This window comes from Euprymna scolopes, chromosome 18 (genome assembly GCF_053919585.1).
Source record: "Euprymna scolopes isolate OS-2025 chromosome 18, ASM5391958v1, whole genome shotgun sequence".
Lineage (NCBI taxonomy): Eukaryota > Metazoa > Mollusca > Cephalopoda > Sepiida > Sepiolidae > Euprymna > Euprymna scolopes.
In genome coordinates this window covers 32,889,795-32,917,191 of record NC_136499.1, presented here as the reverse complement: position 1 = coordinate 32,917,191, position 27,397 = coordinate 32,889,795, and the positions used below count along the sequence as shown (strand labels likewise).

The window sequence follows — 27,397 nt, the reverse complement described above, 5'->3', positions numbered from 1 at the left end:
ACATCCCTATATATATATATAAAATGAACTCATTTTTTCCCCTATGATTAATAGGATTAAAAATCAAGACATTTCATGTGAATGTAATATGCACAAACTGCAGCATAATATCTGAGGTGTGTTATAGGCACTTCTTCGATAATCATAGATTCCTATATTTTTTCTGCTGAGAGTTAACTGCCACAATCGGTTAAAATCAATGGAAGTAGTAAAATCTTTTCTCTCTAATTAGTTCCTCCTTCCCCCGCCACCACTTACACCGTTTCCGGGATCGTTCATAAAAGGACAGTTATGAAGGAACACCGGTTTAGGTTTTCTTTACTTCATAGTTACTTAAAAAAGACTAGAATGGAATTTTAACGTTTCTTTTCGTTCTATGCTTTCTACTGGGTGAAATGCACCATGGACTTAACTGAATCGAAGGGTTATTTATGCCATTTTTTAAATTTTTTTGCTTTTCACTGTGTTTTTTTTTTTTTGTTTTTGTTTTTCCGAGCACGTTCATCATTTTTTTCCCTTATTTTTGCTTTTTGTTTTTCCGATTTCTTTTTTAAAGAAATTTTGTTTGTTTGCAGTTTTTTGTTTCGGTTTTTCCGATTTTTTAAAGTTTAACATCGTTTTTTTTTTTTTTTTAATATATTTAAACAGGGTTATTACTTCGCTTATTCTTTACTTTACCCCCCCCCCCTTCCTTACACACGCACCTTCAAACATCCGGGCAATGGCGGGTACTCCCGCTAGTCTATTAATAATGGCGATTTTGATATATGTCTGCCTAAAGCTCAAACAATTCCTTCAGACTAATGTACTATCTTTCAATGTTCACTTCAGGGGTGGGGGTGATGTATCGTGGATTAATATATAGATGGATGGAATTCAAAAATATTTATTCAATAAATACATAATTCAACATTTAACAAGATCTGATTATTAAATTTAGACTTAAAAGTTCAATTTGATATGCGTTTAAGTGTTAATTTAGACATTTATTTTGTTCTATTTAAATTTTTTTTTTACTCAGCAAATTTAAAAAGCCTTTGTGGCTATATCCAGAGCAGATCGTCACATGTCTTGCTGACCTGGCTGTTAGAGAGCAGACTCGAAGTGTTTCCTCTAATAATGGTCATGGAGAGGCGTTGGTAGAGCCCAGTCAGTTCATCATGGTCTCTCGGTGTGGCATGTCATTGGTAGACCCAGGTGGTTGAGGAAATCCTGCATGGTGGAACCACTTTATCATGCTAAAACATTGTAGAAATATATAGAAAAGAAAGCTGACTTAACCCATTAAGTCCCAGGGTATCTTACACGTTTTTACTATTGAGTTGAAACTTTGTGTAATGACTAAAAATGGATTAGAATATACAAATTGAAAGGAAAAAATTATTTATTTTGTTTAGAAAGCGAAATATTGACTCTCCTATGAATATGGAGCGACTTCAATAAGTTTCCAGACTTTTTTGTATGGGCACTTTTATTAATAGTACACACATGAAACTCTGGTCCACTTTGAAGTAATCTCCTCTGGCTGCACTGGTGCTACCAGATAATGCTGTCTGAATATTGGCTTCCTGATACAAATGCATCGTACATTAAAACATTTTTGTTTTGTCCTCTAAACTTTTGCAAAACTTAATCATGTTCTGCAAGCAAAAACAAAAACACCCCCTCCCCTTCTATCCTTTTTTCCCTACCCCATTTCCCTACTGGCTTCTTGACTTAAAACACATCAAACATAAACATTATAACCCTTACCGCTTTGCAAAGCTCAATCATGTACTGCAGGAATGAAAATAACAGAATCCACTACAAGACAACCAATCCAAGCACTACGAACTAGTGATGAAAGATATAGGAAACTTAAAACATAGGAGCTTTCTAAAAAGTTGCTGAATTCAGCATAACTCAAAAGGGGTTGATGTACCGTGAAACAAAATAACTAAACAAAACGTATAATTACTTGAGGATATGATGAACTTGAAACAACAACTTTAATACAATAAATGGATTCTACAAAAAATATTTCAAAAGGATTGATGGACTGTGGAGCAGGACAACTAAAACAAGTACCAGGAAGGAATATTTGAAGCACAAAAATATTTTCTAAAATGGCAGGTCCCAACATCAGTAATTTAAAAATAGTTGATATGCCATCAAATAAGATAACCAAATCAAATCGGACATAAGAATATATGCCAATACGAAAAACTCAAAAACAAAACCTTTTGCAGATTATTTTCTGTCCAGCCAATAGGGCATCAGAATATACCAACTGCCCTTCTGCAGAGGGTAAAAATCATTCGATGGGACCACCTGTGACCGTGGGTGGGGACCCTTAATGCACTAAAGACAGGATCCTGATGGTTGAGCAGAACATGTCTAAGACATAATAATGATATGGTATTACAACACACCAATTTGGCCCTTACTAGGCTAAACACCTATGCTTGCCACAGACAAAAAACGAACTGATTTAATAAATGGTGGCTAAAAGGTCAATCAAAGCTGGGACCAACAAGAATAAAATATAAGAAAACCCCATACTTGGGTGGGCATGACAAATGCTTGGAATCCTCCCCACGTTTGAGTATACCAGCCATGTAATCTTCGAGAACCAAGGCGAATGGGATTCTTTTTCTTCTTCATAAGTGACTCACAGTTAGGTGGGGAGCATTGCTGATGAACGTCCTAACCTTATTATGAATAAAAAGCAACCAAGAGATTGCATATAGAGTCTAGGACAAACTTGGACAACGAAGGCCTTCCCACACTTCGTGCTAGAGGCTACCTCTGACATACCACTAACTAGAATGTCACCCTTCCTTATCCAAAAATTCATATCAAGCAAAATATCACCCAAAAATGTCAAAAAAATTAAATGGAACAATATTGGTAGAAGTACAAAATAAAAAACAGGCTAAAACTTTATAACAACTACAAAAATTACACAAAACAAGCATCAGATTCTATCCACATAAATTATTAAATTACTCAAAAGAAACTGAGAAATCTTTGTATGCACAACAGAAGAAACCAAAACAGAACTGAAAACTAAGGAGTCACAGATGTTAAAAGAATCATAATCAAGAAAGTTGGAGAGGTAATATACACAAATATCTACATATTAACATTTAATTCTCCTCAAATACCAATCAACATAGGTTATGGAAGAATCGAAGTAGAACAGTACATTCCAAACTAACTAAAATACTATAAATGCCAAAAGTTTAGGCATAACAAAGATCAGTACCAAAGAAACCAAACATGTGGAAATTGCAGTCAAAAAGACCCGAATCACATTGAAGAAAACTGCCCTAATGAAACCAAATGTACAAACTACCTAGAAAATCACTCTCTTGCTCAAAAAATTGCGAAATATACAAGCAAGAGAAAGACATCCTTACAATCAAATACCAAAAAAACATAAGCTTCCAAGAAGCCCATTAAAGAAGTAACAAATTGCACCAAAAACACATACGCAACAATAACCCAACAAGCAAACAAAATACACAATTACAATGGTCTAATCCGCCCTCCAGAAGCCTCAAACATAACAAAAGAACTAAAAAACATACTTGAAGAATTGAAATCCTTTTTATCTGAACTAAAAATAAATCTTACTCGTAAGACAAATAAAAATCAGAAATGAACAACACAGCACAAATGAAGGCAAAATAAAGGAAATTGAAAATTCTCTCAACAAAATCGGAGCCCCCCCCCTCACAAAACATGACAGATCCAAGGAGGAAAGCAGATGTTAAAGTAAACACAAAATATCAGGAAAAATGGAAATAGAACAAGGGAATAAAAAACCTACTTCCAATAACCATAACGACAAAAAACAGAATTAGTATTAACCGAAAATGAAAATAGATTTAAATTAATTGAAACTTAGCTAAGAAAGATAGGCAAGACAGAGTAAATCAATAAGCCCCAGACTAAAACCAAAAAAGATTTGTCACCAAGCACCAAGGACACAGGCTCCAATTAGAGACAACCCTAACCCACTACTTCCAAAGAGATAGAGATTGATATAAATTAAAGAATTTTCATGGATAAAAATGAATAAAGAAAAAATAATCTTTAAAAAAAAAGAAGACACGCTAAAAAACGAGAACCTCAAGAACAACCCTGAACTAAAACAAATTGATAGCCGGAAACTCCTGCACACCCTAAAGTATCATTTTACTTTAGAAAAACAAACTTTTTACTTTAGAAAAAAAACAAACTTTTTACTTCTGAAAAAACAAAAACTTTTTACTTCTGAAAAAACAAAACAAAAACTTTTTACTTCTGAAAAAACAAAACAAAAACTTTTTACTTCTGAAAAAACAAAACAAAAACTTTTTACTTCTGAAAAAACAAAACAAAAACTTTTTACTTCTGAAAAAACAAAAAAACTTTTTACTTCTGAAAAAAAAAACAAAACTTTTTACTTCTGAAAAAAAAAACAAAAACTTTTTACTTCTGAAAAAAAAACAAAAACTTTTTACTTCTGAAAAAAAACAAAAAAAACTTTTTACTTCTGAAAAAAAACAAAAAAAACTTTTTACTTCTGAAAAAAAACAAAAAAAACTTTTTACTTCTGAAAAAAAATAAAAACAAACTTTTTACTTCTGAAAAAAAACAAAAACTTTTTACTTCTGAAAAAAAACAAAAAAACTTTTTACTTCTGAAAAAAAAAAAAAAAACTTTTTACTTCTGAAAAAAAAAAAAAAAACTTTTTACTTCTGAAAAAAAAACAAAAACTTTTTACTTCTGAAAAAAAAACAAAAACTTTTTACTTCTGAAAAAAAAACAAAAACTTTTTACTTCTGAAAAAAAAACAAAAACTTTTTACTTCTGAAAAAAAAACAAAAACTTTTTACTTCTGAAAAAAAAACAAAAACTTTTTACTTCTGAAAAAAAACAAAAAACTTTTTACTTCTGAAAAAAAACAAAAACTTTTTACTTCTGAAAAAAAACAAAAACTTTTTACTTCTGAAAAAAAACAAAAAAACTTTTTACTTCTGAAAAAAAAACAAAAACTTTTCACTTCTGAAAAAGAAAAAAAACAAAAACTTTTCACTTCTGAAAAAAACAAAAAAAAAACTTTTTACTTCTGAAAAAAAAAACAAAAAAAAAACTTTTCGGCAAATTTAAAGCATCTTGCTTTTGAAGATACTTTTCAATAAATTTAAAACATCTTTCCAAAAAATTGAAACTTTTCTATATCAACAAACCTATTCGTGGATTTAATGAACCCCTAGAGGTTGAAATGCTGTTAAACAAACACACTTCCTCACTCACTCCTCCGGCTGCAATGGACTTGTTGTATTGTTCCAACAACTTCTGGAAGGTGTCATGGAAGTCCTTTTGTGTGAGCTTGTCAATGACCCTTGTCACAGCTTCTTTCATCTCCTCAATTCTCTCTAAGCCTTTAAGGTTTTCCTTTTGACAGCCTCTAAGGTTTTCTTTGAGCTTGGGGAATAACCAAAAGTCACAAGGAGCAAAGTTTGGATTACAGGGAGGGTGAGGAACTGTCTTGATGCACATCTTGGTCTAGTAGGCAATCTAGTGTTATAATCAGGATTCGGTTCTGGGGTTCGGGAAGGAGTGAGTCACTCTCTCGACAACAGCACGTTTCTGCCCTCTTCTTTTCCAATCGACCACATCTGGCCTCTCGCCACCAATGTCACACCGCACAATCCAAACGTTAGCAATACAAAATTCTTTTCAAGAGAAGATGTTCACGACTCTTTTCTTTCTGCTCCCCCAGGGAATTTTTCCCTGCTTTTATATCCTATCTAGAAAAAAAAGGAAGAGACGGGGGAAAAAAATAGCTTCTCCCATCATGCTCTGCCTTCCCAAGATGCCCTTCGCATATACAAATGCGCTGGCCATCCTTTCCTTCTTCTTTCCCAAAGAGCGATGCAGATACGCCCGGTATGTTTTTTTGTTTTTTTTCTTTTCTAACCATATAACCCACAGGCAATGCCCTTTTCTCTTCTTTGCAGCCTCTTTCCCACAGAAGAGGTGTTGCGAGCCTGTCCCTGCTCTATAACTATTTTCATGGCAAGTGTTCAACTGATCTTGAATCTATGATTCCTCTTACCAATCTTTCACCAAGAACACTCGTCTAGCCAAAATCACTATCAAAAAATTCCCCCACTCTTTATCATTACCTAACCCTAAACATGGATTCCATGAACAAAGCTTTTTCCCTTGAACTGCCTGCCTCTGGAACTCTGTTCCATTGGTCTGCTTTTCAGCTGATTACAATATCATTATCTTGTTTAGTTGTCCTCGTAAATGATCTAATTATACCAAATTCCTTCTACAAACGGCTATTACGTAACTGTCCCAATAATTACAGTACACACATAAACCCTTATCCTCGAGTGGCCTCCAGACCTTGATATTTGGTGATGCCTTTGTAAAAAAAAAAAAAAAAAAAAAAAAGAAAAAAAAAGTAATCTGTCTGTGATAAGGATGGAGTTGTGAACTGGTGCATTGTCCTGGTGGAAATGCCACTGACTCGATTTGAACAGTGCTGGTATCTTCCAACGGAATCTCTTTCTGAACTCCCTTAAAACCTTAACATAGTATTCCTTGATGACTGTCTGTCCAGTGGGAACCCAGTGCATGTAGATCATGCCTGTGCTGTCAAAAAATGGATCATAAGTTTCTGGGTGTATTTGCTCTGTCTGACCTTCTTGGGTTTGAGAGAGCGAGCATGCTTCCATTGGGAACTGTCTCTTGGTCTCTGGATCATAGCAGTAGATCCGGCTTTCATCGCAGGTCACCAAATCATCAAGAACAACGGTATCTAAATTAATTAGCTCGACCATCTTCCTACTGTCATGACATCTTTCTTTCTCATCTTTTCTGAACACTCAGAGACAAACTTTGCACAAATCTTTCGCATTTTCAGTTCTTCGTGAATAATTATGTGTGCAGTTCCCACACTGACATCAAACTGTGCACTTATTGTCTCTATAGAAACATGACGATCCTTATCCATGAAATTCTTTATTTCGCCAATCAACTCTGGTGTCCTGATTTCCTTACTCCTTCCACACCTCATCATCCCTCACAAACTCCCTGCCTTCCTTGAATCTCTTATGTCACTGTAAAGCTGAAGCTCGATTCATGCAAGATGGTCCAAAAGCAGTCTGAAACATTCTATGTTTCTGTGGCATTTTTCCAAGTTTAAAGCAGAATTTTATTGCACATCGTTCTTCTAAAGTGTCCTCACATCCAAACTGCATTTTTGAAATTCACCAGCTGTGATAATCAGGCTTTAGTAGAATGTATTCCAATTCTTGCTGTACCTGTTCATGTGAAGCTGAAGTCATGAAAATTGGTCAGTCATCTCGTAAGATGTATAGCAATAATATACTGAATTTTCAAGAGTCTACAATAATTTTAAATGCCTGTACAAAAGAAGTCTGGAAAGGCGCTTCGTACTTTGATGTAAAGAAACATTTCCTTTACTTCCAAAGGCATAACTTTTTCATTTGTGGAATAGCAGAACACTAAACTGACATTGCAGTCATTAACACAATCGTTTGCTCAATGTGTTTGCATTTTTTCCAAATTAAAACTTCATTTTGTTTTAATAGCATTCTAATAAATTTTTTATAAAAAATTCTGCAAAAAAAAAAAAAAAATACCCTCCAGGAACGATTCTAAAATATGGTTAAAAACATTTTCCTTAATGACAGTTTTATTAAAAGCAGACGATATGTAATTCTTCTATTCGCCATCTCCTGTTTTATGTCATTACCTCCACACAGCAGTAGTTTGTTATGGCCATCTTCATGTTTATGTAAGGACAGCCAAGCCTGTTGCAATCCACAAGTTCGCCTTAATCGCACCCACTAGCTAGCACAAAGATGAAAATATCGATTCAAACAGTGAAGATAGACATGGAGCTGGTAATTGACCTCCACATTTTTGGTATTTAGTATTGGAATCTAGAATGGCCGAACTATGCCGAGGACTCAGCTACTGATTTGTGTGGGTGGACCAGTTTGACGTGGGATGTGGTCAACTCATTTGGAACCTACTCAGACAGAATAGTGTTACAAGTTGCAATCCCTCCTATGTCAACTTGACCATTTGATGGAAACTTAAATAAAAACATGTTTTCAATCTTCTACCTTAGGCTAATTACAATATATTTATTTTAAATAAATAGAAACAAAGAATTAAAATCACAGTGAGATAATCAATATTTCAGGGTTTTCATTCATTAAGTTGATAAAGTTAAGGTTTTATTTTTCATGGATTGATATCAAAAACAAAAAAACAAAACATAAATTTTTACACTTATTTATTAGTAAATAAATTGTAATATCGTCTTGAATTACTTATGCTTAACCATTATTTATTTTTGTATTTCTTTGTTATTTGGGTTATTGCTGTCGTAACATTTCAGCTATGACTTCGTTGAGCTTTCTTTGGGTGTTTGTCGTGTTCAGTAAACAAGTTCAGATAATGAAAAGCTTAAAAAATTATTCACAAGGAGAAAAAATAAATTTACTGATTCAGTTCATCATTAGTTATTCATTTTTATGGTGTTTAATGAATTGAATCTTACATTATACATATTTAATGGGGTTTGAAAATATAATGATATAGAGTTTGATAAAGTCAATGTGAATCATAAACCCCCACCTCCACCCCACTATATATGTGGAAAATAGTTTTTACAATCTGCATTAAGAAAAAATGTTTTCTTGAAGGAAGCATAACTAAAAGCTTTAAGAATGATTTTTTTTTAATGGGAAAGATTATCACTCATAGCAACGCAACTAATTCTTTTCCTTTGGATTAAGATAAAGTTTAGTATCTGTTCTATTTCCAGTAAGTAGAGAAGAAATTCTTTATTATGACTTGAACAATTTTATTCTTTGCCTCGATCCAGAGTGTCCCTTTTATAAATAAAAAAAACAAACTATCTTGTGTCTAACTTTGCTCTTGTGTAGAGACGAGTACATAACTCTCCATCCTGTAACTGAGTATCTATATTACCCTCTGGCTGCTTTGATCTCTTAAATTAATAATAAAAAAGTTTCTTCGCCCTAAGCTTTTTGACTAGAAAGCACAATGTAATATCTATTCTGTTATTATACTTAATCTTTTCTGTCCTCGATCAGAGAAAAAGAAATCCTCTCAAATGGAGGCAATTTTTATTTTTGTCCCAGTTCAGAATGCCTCCTTTTCCAAAGTTTGATCTTTGCCCAAATTAAGAACCAGACTGTGTGTGTCTAACCCTGTCTTTAGGGAGAGGCAAGTAAATAGGAGCCCTATTTTTTTTTTTTTTTTTAATTTTTAAATTTTTTTTGTCAATATTTATATTCTTTCACACATGGGAGAGTAAGCGCAGAAGCTAATGAGATTTATAATAAACTAGCGAGGGGTACCCGGCGTTGCCCGGGTGTTTTTCGGTGTGTGTGGTCGGGCGGGGGTGGGGGTGTTAATGTAAACCTAAGAATAAGTGAAGTAAAAAAACACAGAAAAACGAACGTTAAAAAACCCTGCTTAGCGGGGGAGGGGGGGGATACCCGGCGTTGCCCGAGTGTTTGTAGGTGTGTGTGGTTGTTAATGAAAACTTAAGAATAAGCGAAGTAAAAGAAGAAAACATAAAAACGAACGTTAAAACTTAAGTGGGGGGGGGGTTACCGGGAGGGGGGTAATCAAAACATCGAAAAAAACACACAAAAAAACTAACGTACGGCAAACGAACGATGTTAAATGTAAAAAAACAAAAACAAAAAAGAAAACAGAAAAACGAACGTTAAAACTAAAAACAAAAAAAAAAAACATGTGAAGAATGGCTTAAATAAGCCTGTTTCGATATTAAAATTTAAAAAGTCGGTGGGTACCCGGGTGTTTTTGGTGTGTGTGGTCGGTCGGGGGTGTTAATGAAAACCTAAGAATAAGCGAAGTAAAAAAAAAAAAAAACAGAAAAACGAACGTTACGTGAAAAATGGCTTAAATAACACTGGTTCAATATTTAAAGTTAAAAAATTGAAAGAAAAAAAGACATCTCCCACCACGATTCGAACCCAAAACGTTTAGATTATGACCCAACGCTCTAACCAACTGAGCTAGCACGACGTACATGAAATTCAGTCAGTTCTTCAACTATTTAAATTAAATCAGGTCATGATGTCATCTGACGCATGCATAGAACCGATCTCGTCATGAGAGGACGGTTTTTGTTGACCCCCCTCCCCCCTGTAGAAAATTGTCGATTTCAGGGTGAAAAAAATTAACGTTTTTTGGCCATTTTTTTCGGGCGTAGGATGGAGCTTCAATATGATACCAAGTTTATGAATTTTTGTTCTGTCTGTCGAAAGTTTTTAGCGGACACACAAACACACATACGTACATACAAACATTTTCGCTTTTATATATATATATATATATATATATATATATATATATATATATATATATATTTTTTTTTTTACACAACAGTATTCCATATATTATATGTATAGAAGATGATTTTTACACTGCTGGTACAGTCTTTATCAGTGCAATCTTCCAATGTCTGACTATGTCCGGCCTTTAAAACCTTTGTTTTCTCCTCCTCACTCTCTCTCACACACACACACACACACTGACGACTTTGAACTGAATATTAATACATTAAAAGAGAACAAGTTCATTGATAAGTAACCTAAGTATTTTTATAAAATCCTTCATGTTGATTATCTATTGGTATTCTAAACTTGGCAAAACGACTTGGCAAATGCTAATTTTCTTACATCATCCCACTCCCTCCTCCGCAACATAATATTGATTTTCCATTCACTTGGGTAATTTTACTGTTAGTTCCATAGTCAAATGATGTTTTACTTGCAATTATTTAAAGAAATTATGTCTGTAATAACTGAGACTAAAATTAAAAACATAGATATATATATATATGTTTATAATATTGCAGATGTACAGATCAACATAGCACCTTAGGTTTCAAGCCGGGGAAACAGATCAAGACGAAAAATACTGGGTTTTCTTGAATTATGGAAAATTAAGTTTATTGAAGCAAGGCAACAAACTACAGATTTTTACAATGTGAATATAATTGAACGAATCGACCAAAATATTTTGGTTCGGTTTTGATAGTGTTTTTTTTATTTCCACTACTATGGTGCTTTGTTTATCTTTCATTCCATTAATTTTTCATTTCATATTTACTATCTAAGGTTTGAATCCACAGATGAAAATCCGAAGAATCTTTACTGCATTTATATAATAGTGCTCAATAATGACTAGACCTGTTAATGTATAAGGTTTTATTTGTACAAACATATGGCTACACGTCTAGACATTCAACTACAGCTTTGATGAGATCAATTTCTTCAGACCAAAAAATGTCTGCTTGTTAACATGAAAATGTAAGAAGCAGCCAACATCAACAACAATAAAAACTCTGAAAAGAAAAGGGATTTTTATCCTCGGGTCCCCAAAATCAAGAAATTACAGCATTCCTGTAATGATTTGGATCCTGTTGATTGCAGTATAATGTTGTCTATGCAGTTCAAGGAGGTTCACCTTCCCAGGTTTTACCTTCTCTCTTTGAGAAGGGGTTAGTTTATTACTAATCGCCTGAGTTGCTCTTACCGGGGATGCTGATGGGGATGCCCAGCACTTTTAGCAGTTCACATTGCCTCTCCTTGGTAGCACTTGCTTCTCAATCCAACTTTCCGACCCTAGTGTCACAGTTCTTGCTGTGGGAGAGAACTAAATACCTTGAATCAGAAGGGTAGTTATTGATTATGGAGAAGGAAACTATAAATGACAACTTTGGATCAGGCATGATGACCAAGACCAAGGAGACAAAATGTCAAGTAAGGGTAAGAAAGTTAAGGAGACTGTACCCCATTCCCCTCTGCCTAAAATAAGAGATGACCGTCTTTTCTGCTTTTCTCGATCATCTACTCCTGAGCAAAAATCACTCTTCCTTTTCAATTTTACCCCCATGCCACCCTGACTTGCTCCAACTCTCTGTCCAAAGTAAAAGAGCTGGAACCAAAATCCCATATCAGGCCTGAGTCTCCTTCCCCAATGAAGTGGAAAAAACTAAAAAGTTCATCTTTCTGGCAAGGAACCAACTTAGTAATGTCGATTTGCCTCAAACTGTAGGAGATGTTTCGGCAAGACAGTGGAGTGCAATTTGGCCACTGCAGTTCCTTATTCAAGATTTAGAAATAAGTAACTCCAGAAATTTTCCTCATACCTGCTTACTGACAACATTTTTGTGACAGACAAGGATGAAACACACAAAAGTTCTCTGGAGGCTGGTAGAGACTGCTAAGGGGGCAATTCTGGGCTTAAAATTGGTGGAGTCCTGTGAAGGGAGGGTTTCTGTTTATGCCCCTCCCCCCTCCTCACTTCCTTTTATAAGGCTCTTGAGCTAACCATCTCACTGGATGTTGGAGGTATTGCTTGAGACAGACAGGTTATGCCAGAGAACTTTATTCTTTAATAAAAAATTTGTGATCTAAAAGTTATGAAGTGTGTAATGTTTTGTTTATGATTTAACTCAACCAGAAGTGAAAGTTTTAAAAAATCCAATGTTACCGAAAAAAGTTTCCTTTTGGTCGTTGCTTATTTTGGATTGTTTGAAATCCATACGGTTTCTACTGAGCTAATGATTATTAATATTTATAAATATATAAATTTAGCTTTTGTAACCATGAAAGATTGCTTTTTGTTGAATAACCAAGTTCTCTTAGGATTCGGTAATGCAACAGCTGTACACTCCTCCCTTCTAAGCTGACATATGGTTCCGCAGCAAGGATGAAAAGTAAACAGTTATAATTTAATTAGTTTGAGTCAAAGATAACTTTGACAGCAGCAAAGGAATCTTTGTCTTAGAACCAACGTCCTATCAATGCACACATTCATGACTTAATTCTGGCTGTCCTAATTATACTATTTAATATAAAGACTTCTTTGTAATTTAGAATCGCACAAGTTCAGTGCTTTTCAAGATATCATCCAGTTCCTGGTAGAGATTTAGAATTTTAGATCCGTCCAGTAATATATATATATATATATATATATATATATATATATATATATATATATATATATATATATTCTCTTATAGAATTACAAACGTGTATGTGCAAATATGATTTATGGAAACGTTTTCTTTGAATATTGGTGTTAACGGTCAAAGGCAATGTTATGATTTCTGATTTTCATTTTGGATATCTGAAACCACTTCACGTCTTTTCTTTCAATGTATTTTCCATTAAAAGAAGAAAAAACAAACTTCAGCTTCTGAAAGAAGGTTTTATGTTCTTGTTGGCATAATTTCAGGTTTTATGCTATTGATATTGCAAAGTTTTTACTTTGCTTTAGAAGACTGCCCACCTGGTGTTGCCCAGTAATGAAAGAGGATCCCTATATATACTTTTTCTCAGCTGTGAATACTATATTATCATCTATTACTCATAGAGATTTGGCATCTGTCTGAAACTGAACTATACTATTACTATCTTTTAATGCTCAATTTGAGGGGGGGGTAGTATATGTTTTGTTGTCACAAGATTTTAGTTCTAGGCATTACTTCTTCCTTTGTGTAAGTATAATATACTTGTGTATCATAAGATATCATTCAATAAATTCCGGGCCTAATTAATGAAACTTTAAACGAGGCAAAATTTCATTAACATAGTTTCCTTTTACACTGATCCCAACGATTCTCTAACAATCTGATGCCTTTTTGTAGAACAATTTCTTCTTGACCTCAAAATATTACTAAGTCTCCAATATCACTTCTTTATTGAACCAAAACATCCTTCCCTGGAGCATCCTTCCGAGGTCTGCAAACAGCTAGTAGTTGCTGGAGCCAGATCTAGAACATAGGCTGGAGCAATTGGAATTCATCTTTGTGATCGATTTATGACACCTTGCTTGTTGATGTTTGAGTCTTTGGTAGTTTCGGACAGCTTTCAGCTAACTACCAATTTAACTCCAGAGTTATATCATGGATCTTGATGTAAAAACTCTTCTGATGTGTTAAAACAGTTGCAAATAATCCTGTGAAGGTGTTTCGTTCTCTCCCACTACAAGAACTCCCAACACCAGGGTTGGGAAGTGGGATTGAGAAGTCAGTGCTCCCGAAGAAGGGCACTCTGACCTGCAAAAAAGTACTTCTTAGAACTGCATAGAACTAGCATCACACTACAATCAACAGGAATACTTTCATTTCTGTTGATTTTGGGAGGATAAAAATTTGTAGCCGAATTCCTGTTAATTCTCCATCACTTAAAAAAAATTAAATGTGCAAACAAGCAAGCAATATTATTGGAGTTTAAGTATTATATAGATTGCATTAACTTTACTAACATTTGCTTTTTCATGTCTCTCTTGGCTTCTTCGTATGAAATTTAATGTTTTATGTTTTTCCTTTCTTCTTCCAGAGATGGCAGCGAAGATTTTTTGTCCTCTATGATGACGGAGAATTGACTTATTCAGTGGATGAAAATGTGAGTTTAAACTGATCATAATTTCAACAAATAAACAAAAAAAAAAAAAAAAAAACATTGGGAGATTTCTCGGCTCTTCTTTTAAAAATAGCTTTATCTTTTTGGGATATACTTTAATTAATACATTTGTGTGTTTGCTGATCAAGAAAATAGCCAAAGAAAATGAAGAAAAACACCTCCTCCCAGACATTATCCTTCTTTGAGCCGGAATATTGCTCATCGCCTGGTGTGTTCCTATTGAGGAATGCCAATGTATCTAATCAGTGCAATTTTTTGTGTGTGTGTGTGTGTATGTGATGGTGAAGCTGGATTCTCTACTATAAACTAAGGCCATGTTTAACTTTTCTGTCGTTGGAAGCTGATGAATATGTAAACATGCACAATGCTGGATGTTTAGTGACATGCATATAAGTATGCTACAGGCCTGCTATGGGAGAAATATTTAGTTCAGAGAAAAGAGACCATGCCTAAAATTGATTGACCTCTAAAATAGTAATGTATTTGTGGTTCTGATTTAAACTTGGAAAAAGGAATTACCGATCAGATACAAGACTAACTGGGCAGTAAGCCTAATTTTGTGTCCATAGATAAACTGGCCCCTGATTTTCAAATAGATGAATGGTTGCTCTACCACAAATGATACCAATATCTCGCACTTTCTCTCTTATATATATACTAGCAGGGCTACCCGGCGTTGCTCGGGACCGTATAAACAATGAAAAAACAAAAGCAGATATTGAACATATGTTTGATTCTTAGGGGAGAGGAATCTTTCATCTCTATGTATTATTTGTTTTATCTACCCTAGGACTGGTATTGTTCATGTTTTATCCCTAGCATAGGTAATTTACAGCATGTATATGAAATTGTTTTACCTTAGGGAGAAGAGAACAGGTAATATACAACATAATGTGTCTATATTACATCCCTGGCAACGCCTAGAAACCAGCTAGAACATGTATTTCAGTCAATCTTTAATATATCCTGGGCTATGCCGGGAAACCAGCTAATCTCTTATTAGTGACTTGACCACCAAAATACCTCCCTAAGTGTGTCCTTTCTTTTGAACTTATTAGATATAGGTATCTAGAAATGTGTGTGAAATTTTGTTGAATGCATTGTTCACTATGATTTTCTTATTGTTCTACACAATATCAACTGTAGCGAAATAACACAGTAAACTTAGTGTAGTGTTAGAATAAAGAGCAAAGAAAAAAATTAGAATCATATTTTGTAATTGCAAATCTAAATTTGCTAGCATGTACCAGTATTTGCCAGGTTGTGGAAATTTGGAACTTATAACATATGTAGTGGCCTTTTCCTAGATACCTATTGCTAAAAATTATACTTTCATTTTGTTAGAAAAATCTCTCTTCAGATGCCCTGCATCATTCAAAATAAAAACAAATATTTTTATAATTGTTTCAGTATATTGCTACACAATGTGAAAGTTTTTAACGTTTGTAAAAAAAATCATGAATGTGCTTATATTGCAAAAAAGAAAATATCAGTGCACAGTATTGAAAGTGTTTGAGATTCAAAAGTCTGTAACATTTCTACTAACTTCATAAGATGTCATGTGAGAAACTGAATTGAATATCAAGACATTATCTGAAGCGTTTTTATTTTGGTGTAACATATGTGTTTACAGTGAACCTTAACTTTTAATAAACAGATTGGTATGCAATGACATAGGCTAAGAATCTTTAAAATATATATAAATTGGAAAAATGTGTGAACAAATGAAAAAAAAATGATCCGCTCCACTTGATGACATCAAGCACAGTAATATTTTAGTGAAGAAAATATGAAATTGATGTTCAGTGATTAGTTTGGATGAATGAGAAAATGTAATTGTTTGATGCATAAAAATAACTCAGTTGCTGTATTTGATATTAAGCAGCAAAATATAGTGATTTGAATATTTGGGAAAACATCAAACCAGATTATGTAAAAAGAAAAAAAAAAGATGAAATTAGAAAATATATATTTTATGTTTATGAGTTCTGCCAATCAAAATTTTGTGGCAGAAATTGGGTGATTACCATGCAATTTTATTTTGGTAAAATTCTTAAATTATTAGAATGTTTATTATAATTTCTAATTAGTGACTTGTTATAATCAAAATCCGCCCTAAAGAGTGTCCTTTCTTTTATTAGGTATCAGAGTAGGTATCAAGATTTCTACTTCTATACAAATGTGATATTTCAGATCTGTACATAAAAAATTTGTTGAATATATAGGTTGAGAATTGTTCTGTGTCGCTCTCTCTCACACACACACGCATTCTCACTTTTATAGATATAATAGATAGATTACTCTAGATATATTTCCATATGTCTGAATACCCTATATACAAATTTTCAAATCTGTAGATAAAAAAATTTGTTGAGTATATAGGTTGAAAATTGTTCTCTCTCTCTCTCTCACACACACATTCTCAATTTTAGAGATATAATAGATAGATTATGCTAGATATATTTCCATATGTCTGAATACCCTATATACAAATTTTCTAATCTGTAGATCAAATATTTGTTGAATATATAGGTTGAAAATTGTTCTTACTCTCTCTCTCTCTCTCTGGCTACCTCACACACACATTCTAACTTTTATAGATATAATAGATAGATTATGCTAGATATATTTCCATATGTGTGAATACCCTATATACAAATTTTCTAATTTGTAGATAAAAAATTTGTAGAGTGCATAGGTTGAGAATTGTTCTCTCTATCTCTCACACACACACATTCTAACTTTTAAAGATATAATAGATTATGCTAGATATATTTCGATATTTCTGAATACCCTATATATAAAAATTTGTTGAATGTATAGGTTGAGAACTGTTCTCTCTCTCTCTCTCGCTCACACACACACACATTCTCACTTTTATAGATATAATAGAAAGATTATCCTAGATATATTTCTATTTGTATGAATACTCTATATACAAATTTTAAAATCTGTAGATAAAGAATTTGTTGAGTATATGGGTTGAGAATTGTTCTCTCTCTCTCTCTCTCTCTCTCTCACACACACACACATTCTCACTTTTATAGATATAATAGATTATGCTAGATATATTTCCATATGTCTGAATACCCTATATAAAAATTTTCAAATCTGTAGATAAAAAATTTGTTGAGTATATAGGTTGAGAATTGTTCTCTCTCTCTCTATCACACACATTCTCACTTTTATAGATATAATAGACAGATTATGCCAGATATATTGAAATATGTCTGAATGCCCAATATACAAATTTTGAAATCTGTAGATAAAAAATTTGTTGTATACATAGGTTGACAATTGTCCTCTCTCTCACACACACACACATTCTCACTTTTATACATATAATAGATAGATTATGCTAGATATATTTCTATATGTCTGAACACCCTATATACAAATGTTCAAATCTGTGGATAAAAAATTTGTTGAATGTATAGGTTGAGAAATTTTATCTCTCTCTTTTTCTCTCTCTCTCTCTCGCTATCTCACACACACGCATTCTCACTTTTATAGATAAAATAGATAGATTATGCTAGATATATTTCCATATGTCTGAATACCCTATATACCAAGTTTCAAATCTGTAGATAAAAAAATTTGTTGAATATATAGGTTTAGAATTGTTCTCTCTCTCTCTCTCACACACACATTCTAACTTTTGTAGTTATAATAGATAGATTATGCTAGATATATTTCCATATGTCTGAATACCCTATATACAAATTTTCTAAACTGTAGGTAAAAAATTTGTTGAGTATATAGGTTAAGAATTGTTCTCTCTCTCTCTCTCACACACACACACACACAAGTTCTCACTTTTATCGATATAATAGATAGATTATGCTAGATATATTTCTATATGTCTGCCTACCCTATATACAAATTTCCAAATCTGTGCCCAAAAATGTGTGGAATATATAGGTTGAGAATTGTTCTCTCTCTCTCTCTCTCTCACACATATTCTCACTTTTATAGGTTATATAGGTTGAGAATTTTTTGCTCTTTCCATCACTCACATTCACACTTTTATAGATATAATACATAGATTATGCCAGATATATTTACATATGTCTGAATACCCAATATACACATTTTCAAATCTGTAGATAAAAAATTAGTTGAATATATAGGTTGAGAATTGTTCTCTCTCTCTCTCTTTCTCTCTCTCTCACACACACATTCTCACTTTTATAGATATAATAGATAGATTATGCTAGATATATTTCCATACGTCTGAATACCCTATATCCAAATTTTCTAATATGTAGATAAAAAATTTGTTGAATATATAGGGTGAGAATTTTCCTTCCTCTCTTTCTCTCTCTCTCTTTCTCACACACACACAAGCTGAAAATTGTTCTCTCTCTCTCTCTGACTCTCTCTCTCTCTCTCACACACACACACATGGTCATTTTCTAGATATAATAGATAGGTTATGCTAGATATATTTCTATATGTCTGAATACCCTATATACAAATTTTTAAATCTGTAGATAAAAAATTTGTTGAGTATATAGGTTGAGAATTGTTCTTTCTCTCTCTCTCTCACACACACATTCTCACTTTTATAGATATAATAGATTATGCTAGATATATTTCCAAATGTCTGAATACCCTATATACAAATTTTCAAATCTGTAAAGATAGAATTTGTTGAATATATAGGTTGAGAATTGTTCTCTCTCTCTCTTTCACACACATTCTCACTTTTCTAGATATAATAGATAGATTATGCTAGATATATTTCCTTATGTCTGAATACCCTATATACAAATTATCAAATCTGTAGATACAAAATTTGTTGAGTATATAGGTTGAGAATTGTTCTCTCTCTCTCTCTCTCACTCACTCACTCACTCACTCACTCACTCACAAACACACACACACATTCTACCTTTTATAGATATAATAGATTATGCTAGATATATTTCCATATGTCTGAATACCCTGTATACAAATTTTCAGATCTGTACATAAAAATTAGTTGAATATATAGGTTGAGAATTGTTCTCTCTCTCTCTCTCTTCTCTCTCTCTCTTTCACACACATTCTCACTTTTCTAGATATAATAGATAGATTATGCTAGATATATTTCCATATGTCTGAATACCCTATATACAAATTTTATAATCGGTAGATAAAAAATTTGTTGAATATATAGGGTGAGAATTGTACTTACTCTCTCTCTCTCTCTCTCTCTCTCTCTCACGCACACATTCTCACTTTTATGGATATAATAGATAGATTATGCTGGATATATTTCCATATGTCTGAATACCCTATATACAAATGGTCAAATCTGTAGATAACAAATTTATTGAATAGATAGGTTGAGAATTGTTCTCTCTCTCTCTCTCGCAACCTTACACACACAACCACACGCAAACATTCTGACTTTTATAGATATAATAGATCGATTATGCTAGATATATTTCCATATGTCTGAATACCCAATATACAAATTTTCAAATCTGTAGGTAAAAAATTTGTTGAATATATAGGTTGAGAATTGTTCTCTCTCTCTCACACACTCACATTCTCACTTTTATAGATATAATGTATAGATTATGCTAGATATATTTCTATATGTCTGAATACCCTATATACAAAGTTTAAAATCCGTAGATAAAAATACGTTGAGTATATAGGTTGAGAATTGTTCTCTCTCTCTCTTACGCACACACACACACACACACACACATTTTCACTTTTATAGATATAATAGATAGATTATGCTAGATATATTTCCATATGTCTGAATACCCTATATACAAATTTTCAAATCTGTAGATAAAAAATGTATTGAATATATAGGTTGAGAATTGTTGTCTCTCTCTCTCTCTCTCTCTCTCTCTCTCTCTCTCTCTCTCTGGCTACCTCACACACACACACATTTTCACTTTTATAGATATAATAGATAGATTATGCTAGATATATTTCCATATGTCTGAATACCCTATATACAAACTTTCAAATCTGTAGATAAAAAATTTGTTGAGTATATAGGTTGAGAATTGTTCTCTCTCTCTCTCACACGAAACTGTGCGCTCGGCTTCTTCCCCCCCTTCCCACCCCAAATGCTTGGGAAACTGTGCACTGTTTTTGTTGGTTTTCAAGCTGCCTCTTCCCCCCCCCACACACACACAGTTTAACAGTAGTAGGAGGTCAAGAGAAAGAGGGTGAGAGAGAGAGAAGAGTAAGTTGGTGAGAGAGAGAGAAAAGAGAAAGAGGGTGTTGGTTTTATATTTTTATTATCGTCTAATATTTTGAAAGCTGAATTTCTAATAAAATGTGCATCTATAGGAGATAATGCCTGGGAATGTGTTCCCCCCCCCACAGTTTAACAGTGGTGTGACGTCAAGAGAAAGAGGGTGAGAGAGAGGGAAGAGTAAGTGGGTGAGAGAGAGAAAGAGAGAGAAAAAAAAGAAAGACGGTGTTGGTTTTGTGAAAAAAGTTGTTATTTACAATTGTTCGCATTCTTGGCCTTTTGGTCAAGATCAAAGTGTAGTATCTGTTCTTCAGATGCTGCACTTCTATTTCTTGTTCTCTTTCGGTGGAGGAGAAATCCTCCACGACTGAGACAATTTTTATTTTTGTACCTTTTCTCCACGTTAAAAAACGACCCTGGTGTCTAACTCTGTCCCGTGGGGAGGCATAGTAAATAGGTACAATTGTTCGCCATTAGTGGATGTTGACGTCACGTCACGTGACATGACTAAGCGTTTTTTTTTTTTAGTATGAATAACATTTTTTGTTTTAATTATAAAGTCTACACTTAATTTTATAGAAAATGATGTATATATAATAGAAAAAAAAAATTACTGGTTTTGTTGGATTCAAGTGGATCCCCCCCCCCTCCAGTTTAAGAGATAGCAGGTCACGTGGTAATATACAAAATGGCTAGCGTAAATATAAAGATCGGTTTTTTTATCGACGAATATTTTGAAAGCTGAATTTTTTTTTATTCCTGTACATTTTTTCCTGATATTTTTCGTTAAAACTCTTGTATAAATACTATTTTTAACCAGTTAAATACGTTGGAGACATTGTCATGGAGTTTAATAATCTCTAGAACAAAGCAGAAGAGAAATTACAAAAGTATCGGTAAAACAAAGTGTTTGTTTACATTTGTTCGCCATTACTGGATGTTGACGTCACGTCACGTGACATGACTAAGCGTTTTTGGATTATGTAATATTAACATTAAAATGACAGGTTTTTTTTGGGGCCCCCCCTAGGAGAGAAATGATCAGTTCACCCCCTTTTAATGGTCCGTTTGGTGTGGAATTTCGATATTTGTCATGCGGGTGATCAAGGTTCAATATGATACATAATTTGTCAACTTTGGTTGTGTCTGTCAAAAGTTTGAGCTGACGTCACGTCACGTGACACGTATTGAATAACGTTAAAATGACAGGTTTTTTTGGGGGCCCCCCTAGGAGAAAAACGATCAGTTGACCCCTTTCTACTGGTCCGTTTGACGTGAAATTTCGATATTTGTCATCCGGGTGATCAAGGTGCAATATGATACCAAATTTGTCAACTCTGGTTCCGTCTTTCAAAAGTTTTAGCGTTACAAACAAACATACATACATACATACATACATACATACATACACACCGATTTTTGCCTTTTATATATATAGATGTATTCTAGCAAAGGAGGTTTGTGGGGGTTTCTGTAGTTCTCCGAGACAGACCTGTGCTCAAGTGTTTGATTAGATGTTTGTCTTGATTTTCAAGCCTGTTATTAAGTAGAAAAAAATTAGAATTGTCACATCTCTCCAAATAAAATGTCACTTGTTCTAAACTTGAGTTGTGATTTTGGAGCGAGAATCCTTTGGTTGCAGTAGCGATAGAGACCACATGATTGAGACTATGATTTGTGTTGAGATCATGCATCAAATTCAGACATAAACAAGTAGATGATCACAGACACATGTTCACCAATGTACCTAGACTCTGATTCTCTGCTAAAGACAGGAAAAGTGTTGTCAGTATCTTCTATATCAAAAAATGATCTTTATTTTTCCTTCATCTACAGTTTCAATAGGAAAACGAGTGACCACTTCCAAACCGAACCTTTCAAATTAACCACTTACAGCAATCAAAGAAATGATAATGCATTTCATTCATGTTTAAAAATTATTACATTCATTCTGAGAAAACTTTTCTTCAAATACTCAAAAAGAAGGTAGCAAAAAGTTTCACTCTCTATCCATTAAGTCCTTTCACTCTCTTCATATTATCGTGTTACTTCCTTAAATTATTTGTAGGGAACTGTTTATTATCTCATTTCTCCAATAATACTACTTTAAACATACTATAATACATTCAACAAAACAACAATAAATGCTCCCTCATTTTCACTTGCATTCAAAATGGCGTCTTGCTTGTTAAAGATTAAATAAGAACCTATTTACATCAAACAAACTGAAGTTTCCAAAGATATTAGCCAAGATTAGATCAAAAGGTCTTCTCATAGCAACCCTATCAAACTTCATATTAACCAATTTAGTATCAATGTTTATTAAGTGAATACTTGGCATAAGTAGAACTATGGAGAGCATTGGTAGAAATCTCAAGAGTGAATTTAGCGAAAAAGGCAACTGATATTAAGGGAACAATCAGTAATTGGCCAGAATAGGGTCCCAAAATTTGTTTTTTTTTTCCCATAGAAAACAGGTGGGGTGAGCTTAAATATATTTTAATTTGTCCAGATTTTATATATATTATTATAGTCGTGATTTCAAAAGAAAAATAAAATATTTGGGTGCCATCAGCTTAAAGCAAAAGCAAAACTGTAGTATTCAAAGCTGGTGATGTTACCACAGTACTAACGCGACACGCGCATGAACTGATTAAAAATAAACTAATATGAATGTACAAAATGTATAACGACTTTTTCAATTTCAACCCCTTTTTGATCCTTTAAAAACTATTTTAACCAGCTAAAGACCCATAAAAGAATGGTCTATAAAAAATTCAATCATTTGAGACCCCTAATGCCGCTCTGCAACTTTTAATTTCGGAAGAGATAGTTTGAAAATATGGAAACATACAGACAGACATAGTGCCTTTTATATATTAGATAAATGTAAACTTTCAAATTTATTTCTTTCATGTAGAAAATGGAGATGGAGAATTAATTCATGACATGAAATTATGTAATATAGTTAATGTTCAGTGATAATTATAGGTCGGAAATTAAAAAAAAAAAATTTTCATTTCTAAGTTGTTATCCATGATGCATAGAAACTAAAAATCACATCTGATGGCAACCATATTGGATTGTTATATATGTTAGAGGCAGATGTAGATGCAATCTTGTATTGTAAAAATATAAACTTTAAAAATATCTTCAGAAGATTAAAACTATACAATAGGTAGAAAATAACATTTCTTGCATTTGGTAGCAGTTATTATTGTATATTTTGTTTGTTTTCCCAGAAAATCCGTTCTGTTACTTTTTTACTCATATCATGTTTAATGTTTGTGCAAAATTTCAAAGAATTCCAAGGCGTAGTTATTGAGAAAAGTGCGGACGGACGAACAGACAAATGGACTAGGGTGAATTTACAGGTCTATCCTCCTTTTGTCAGGAGGGTGGGACCAAAAAATAGTATATAGTATTCACAAATGTATATGAGCATCACAGAGAAGTGATGTTACCATTTTTATTTTTTTTTTTTTTTCACAAAATGGTAACTAAATATAGTGGTTGAATTTAAAAACAAAAAAAAAACAATAAAAAGAACTGTTTCTATTCCTAAAAATGTCATATAACACTTATTCTGTATTTTATTGGTTTAAACTAACAAATTTTCATATAAGCTTGTATTTATTGCTGCTACTGATTTTGACTAAACAAATCAAGACCAAGAGATCACAAGAAATGTATACTAAAACGAGATTTAAATGGTAAATTTGGGAGAGGAAAATTATGTTTCCAACTTTTTTGCTGTTAATAATTCAGTGTTTGAGAGGTAAAGAACTTCAATTAAATATTCGAATATCTATGTATCTCATACAGAGAACAAGTGTTAGCTTCTAAGAAGGAGTCCTTTGATTTCTGAGAACTTTGACTAAAGTAAAATGAAACAATGAAAGAAATCATCAGTGTTGTCTTGCTGGTCACCTGACATTTATTAACGCTTATCCTCAAGTGGCTTTCCTGGTAGAAAAAAAAAAAAAGACATAATGCACAAATTAAAATAAATTATTAGTCTAGTTGAATTTAAATGGTCTCAAATTCGTAGTGGACCTTTTCTTTCATTGTAAAAATATAATCAACATAATTTAACATAAGTTGAATGCTAAAAAGTTAAACAATAACTAAAAAATATTTTGTACTCTCATTATATATAAGCTTATATAAAGTGTAAATTAAACTGGTTTTAGAATGGGTCTAATTTTAGACTCTGATGCCGTAATTGTTTCCAATTCACACTCCATGGCACTAGTTAAGTATATCCTATTTTTAAACGTGTTATGATTATTGTGTAATCCTATATATATGTTAGTTAAAATAGTTTTTCTTTGATTATGGCAGAATATAAAAATGACAAAAAAAAAAAAAAAAGATGCAGTATTAATTAAACTCAGTGTTTTTATTAAATTACAAATTAATTTGAAATTAGATCCATTGATTAAAATGGATATGACATAAAATACTGATTGACAACTGTTTATTTTATTTATTATAAACAACCTAAAAAATCTATTGAAAAACAAAAATGAATATCTAAATGAATACTAAAACAAATCTATGTAAATACTAAAATTCTGATAATCTTCTGTTTTAGATGATTGGAAGAAGATGGAATAACAACAGTGTTAAAGAGGGATAAGGATTATGTGAAAAAGGAAAAGACTAACGTATACATTAATGTACAATGTATCAATGTTGACCCATTATTTGTGAAATCTTGCTAATTTCTTACAAATTGAAGGCTGTTTATTTTCGCAATCAATTATAGAAGGTTTTTCACTTGCTCTACTTTCTGGCATCTTCCCCAGTTGAAAATTCAAATATTTCAAATATGCATTAAATTTGATCCATAATCATTAAACAACAATCAAGAAAGGTTCTCTAAATTTTGATTTTCTTAGGACCCCTTAAGCTTAAAACTAAAATTTTAGACTTTTCTAGAATTAAAATCATGTAATGGATTCTGATCTAAATTAGAATAAAGATTGAAGACATAATTTTAATATTATTATATCTTGATTGTAATCCTCATAATAGAATCTTATTTTGATCTATTCATAAAAATATTTATGAAATAATAATTAAATTGAAGATGCAAAATTAGCCACATGGCTAGGTTCTCTCCCTTTAGGAAATCAGAATCCTGTTAGAATCTCATCACTTGTTTGCATTAAAAAGAAAAGGCATATTTCTATCACGTTTCAAAGCATGATCATCATAACTGTCTGATTGTAAGAAGTCAGGATTCAAATTGTCGGACCAGCAGTACAATTACATAATTGACAAGTGTAGAAAAAACACAAAACTTATATCTGTGGTTATGAAAAATATTTATTAAATAATGATATATATATATATATATATATATATATAATGATAGATTTTGATAATTCAAACCATTTATCAAATTGAGTTCCAAATAAAAAGCATGCACAGTTATATTTTTTTTTTACAGCTGTTTCAAGGCAATGTTTTAAGTTGTACAATAAATCATAAAAATTATGAATACTGATACTCTTCAGAACACTTTTCCAAGCAAAAGTTTCATGTATGTATGTATGTATGTATGTGTGTGTATATATATATATATATATAAAATGTATTGATGTGTGTGTTTATATTTTCAGCCTGATACTGTACCTCAAGGTGAGATTGATCTGAACAAATGTGTTGACGTCTATTATGCGGAATCTGTCACAGGACACCAGTATTCTCTTGCTATTGCCATTCCTGAAAAAATATATTACATCAAAGGAAATGGAAAAGAAGAAATTTCCAGGTAGGTTTTAAATTTTTATTAGCTTTGTATGCATAAAAATAACTTAAAAAAAAAAAATATCTACTTAACAGTCGATGGACAGATGTATGTGTAGTGTTTGTCAAATACCAATCTTTATCATTTGTCAGACATTGTATATTTAAAATCTATGTATCACTAGATAATTTTTTGAAAGCTTACACACACACACACACACACACAGAGGATATTTAGTTTCTATGCTTGCTTGCTTCTTATATTTGTTGGCATCAAGTATAGCTCAGGCATTAATGAATCTCACTCCTGATGCAATTCTCTACCCATACAAGAGCTAAATACATCCTAAGATGGAATACTGTTGCCACTTTTGGGGAGGAGCTGCTAAAACTCCTTTCCTGCCTTGACAGGGTACAAAACTATCTTCAAAATTTAGTGGGCAAAGACCTTTCACCTATCTACTTCCTCTTTTTCACAGAAGAGACATTGTGAGTCTATCGCTAATCTATCATCATTTTCATGGCAGGTGCTCGACTGAGCTTCAATCTTCTGCCACCTCTGCAAAATATTCGTAACAAATACTTGTCTAGCTACGATAACTGCCAATAGTTTCCCTTTCTCAGTGCCTAAAACTAAATGAAAATTCCATGAGTAAAGTTTCTTTCCTAGAACTATCAGTCTGTAGAACACTATCATGGAGCTGCTTCCCAGCTGACTACAACATGGTGGTTTTCAAGTCTAATGTAAAGTTTTTGTTGAGCCATCCTTTTAATTAATTAAACTCTACTTAGGTTTCATCATTACTGATCATCAATGTTATCTCGCAGTCTACCTAAAAAATCATTAACTCTTATCCTTGAGTGGTCCTTGAGCCTTGATAAGCGGTTACTCATTAATTAAAAAAAAAAAAAAAAT

General features: G+C 32.7%; 1 protein-coding gene and 1 pseudogene across 8 annotated transcripts in view; both read left to right on the top strand.

The window, feature by feature from the left end:
* Nucleotides 1–27,397, top strand: part of LOC145297575 (uncharacterized) — a 362,397-nt gene that overhangs the window by 125,567 nt on the left and 209,433 nt on the right. For all 8 annotated transcript variants that reach the window (XM_080143592.1, XM_080143600.1, XM_080143597.1 and 5 more), the window contains exons 3-4: nucleotides 14,433–14,498; nucleotides 26,355–26,506. In XM_080143592.1, coding sequence (XP_079999718.1) covers nucleotides 14,433–14,498; nucleotides 26,355–26,506 — 218 coding nt within the window. The remainder of the gene's footprint in view (nucleotides 1–14,432; nucleotides 14,499–26,354; nucleotides 26,507–27,397) is intronic.
* Nucleotides 20,987–21,120, top strand: LOC145298042 (U2 spliceosomal RNA; annotated as a pseudogene).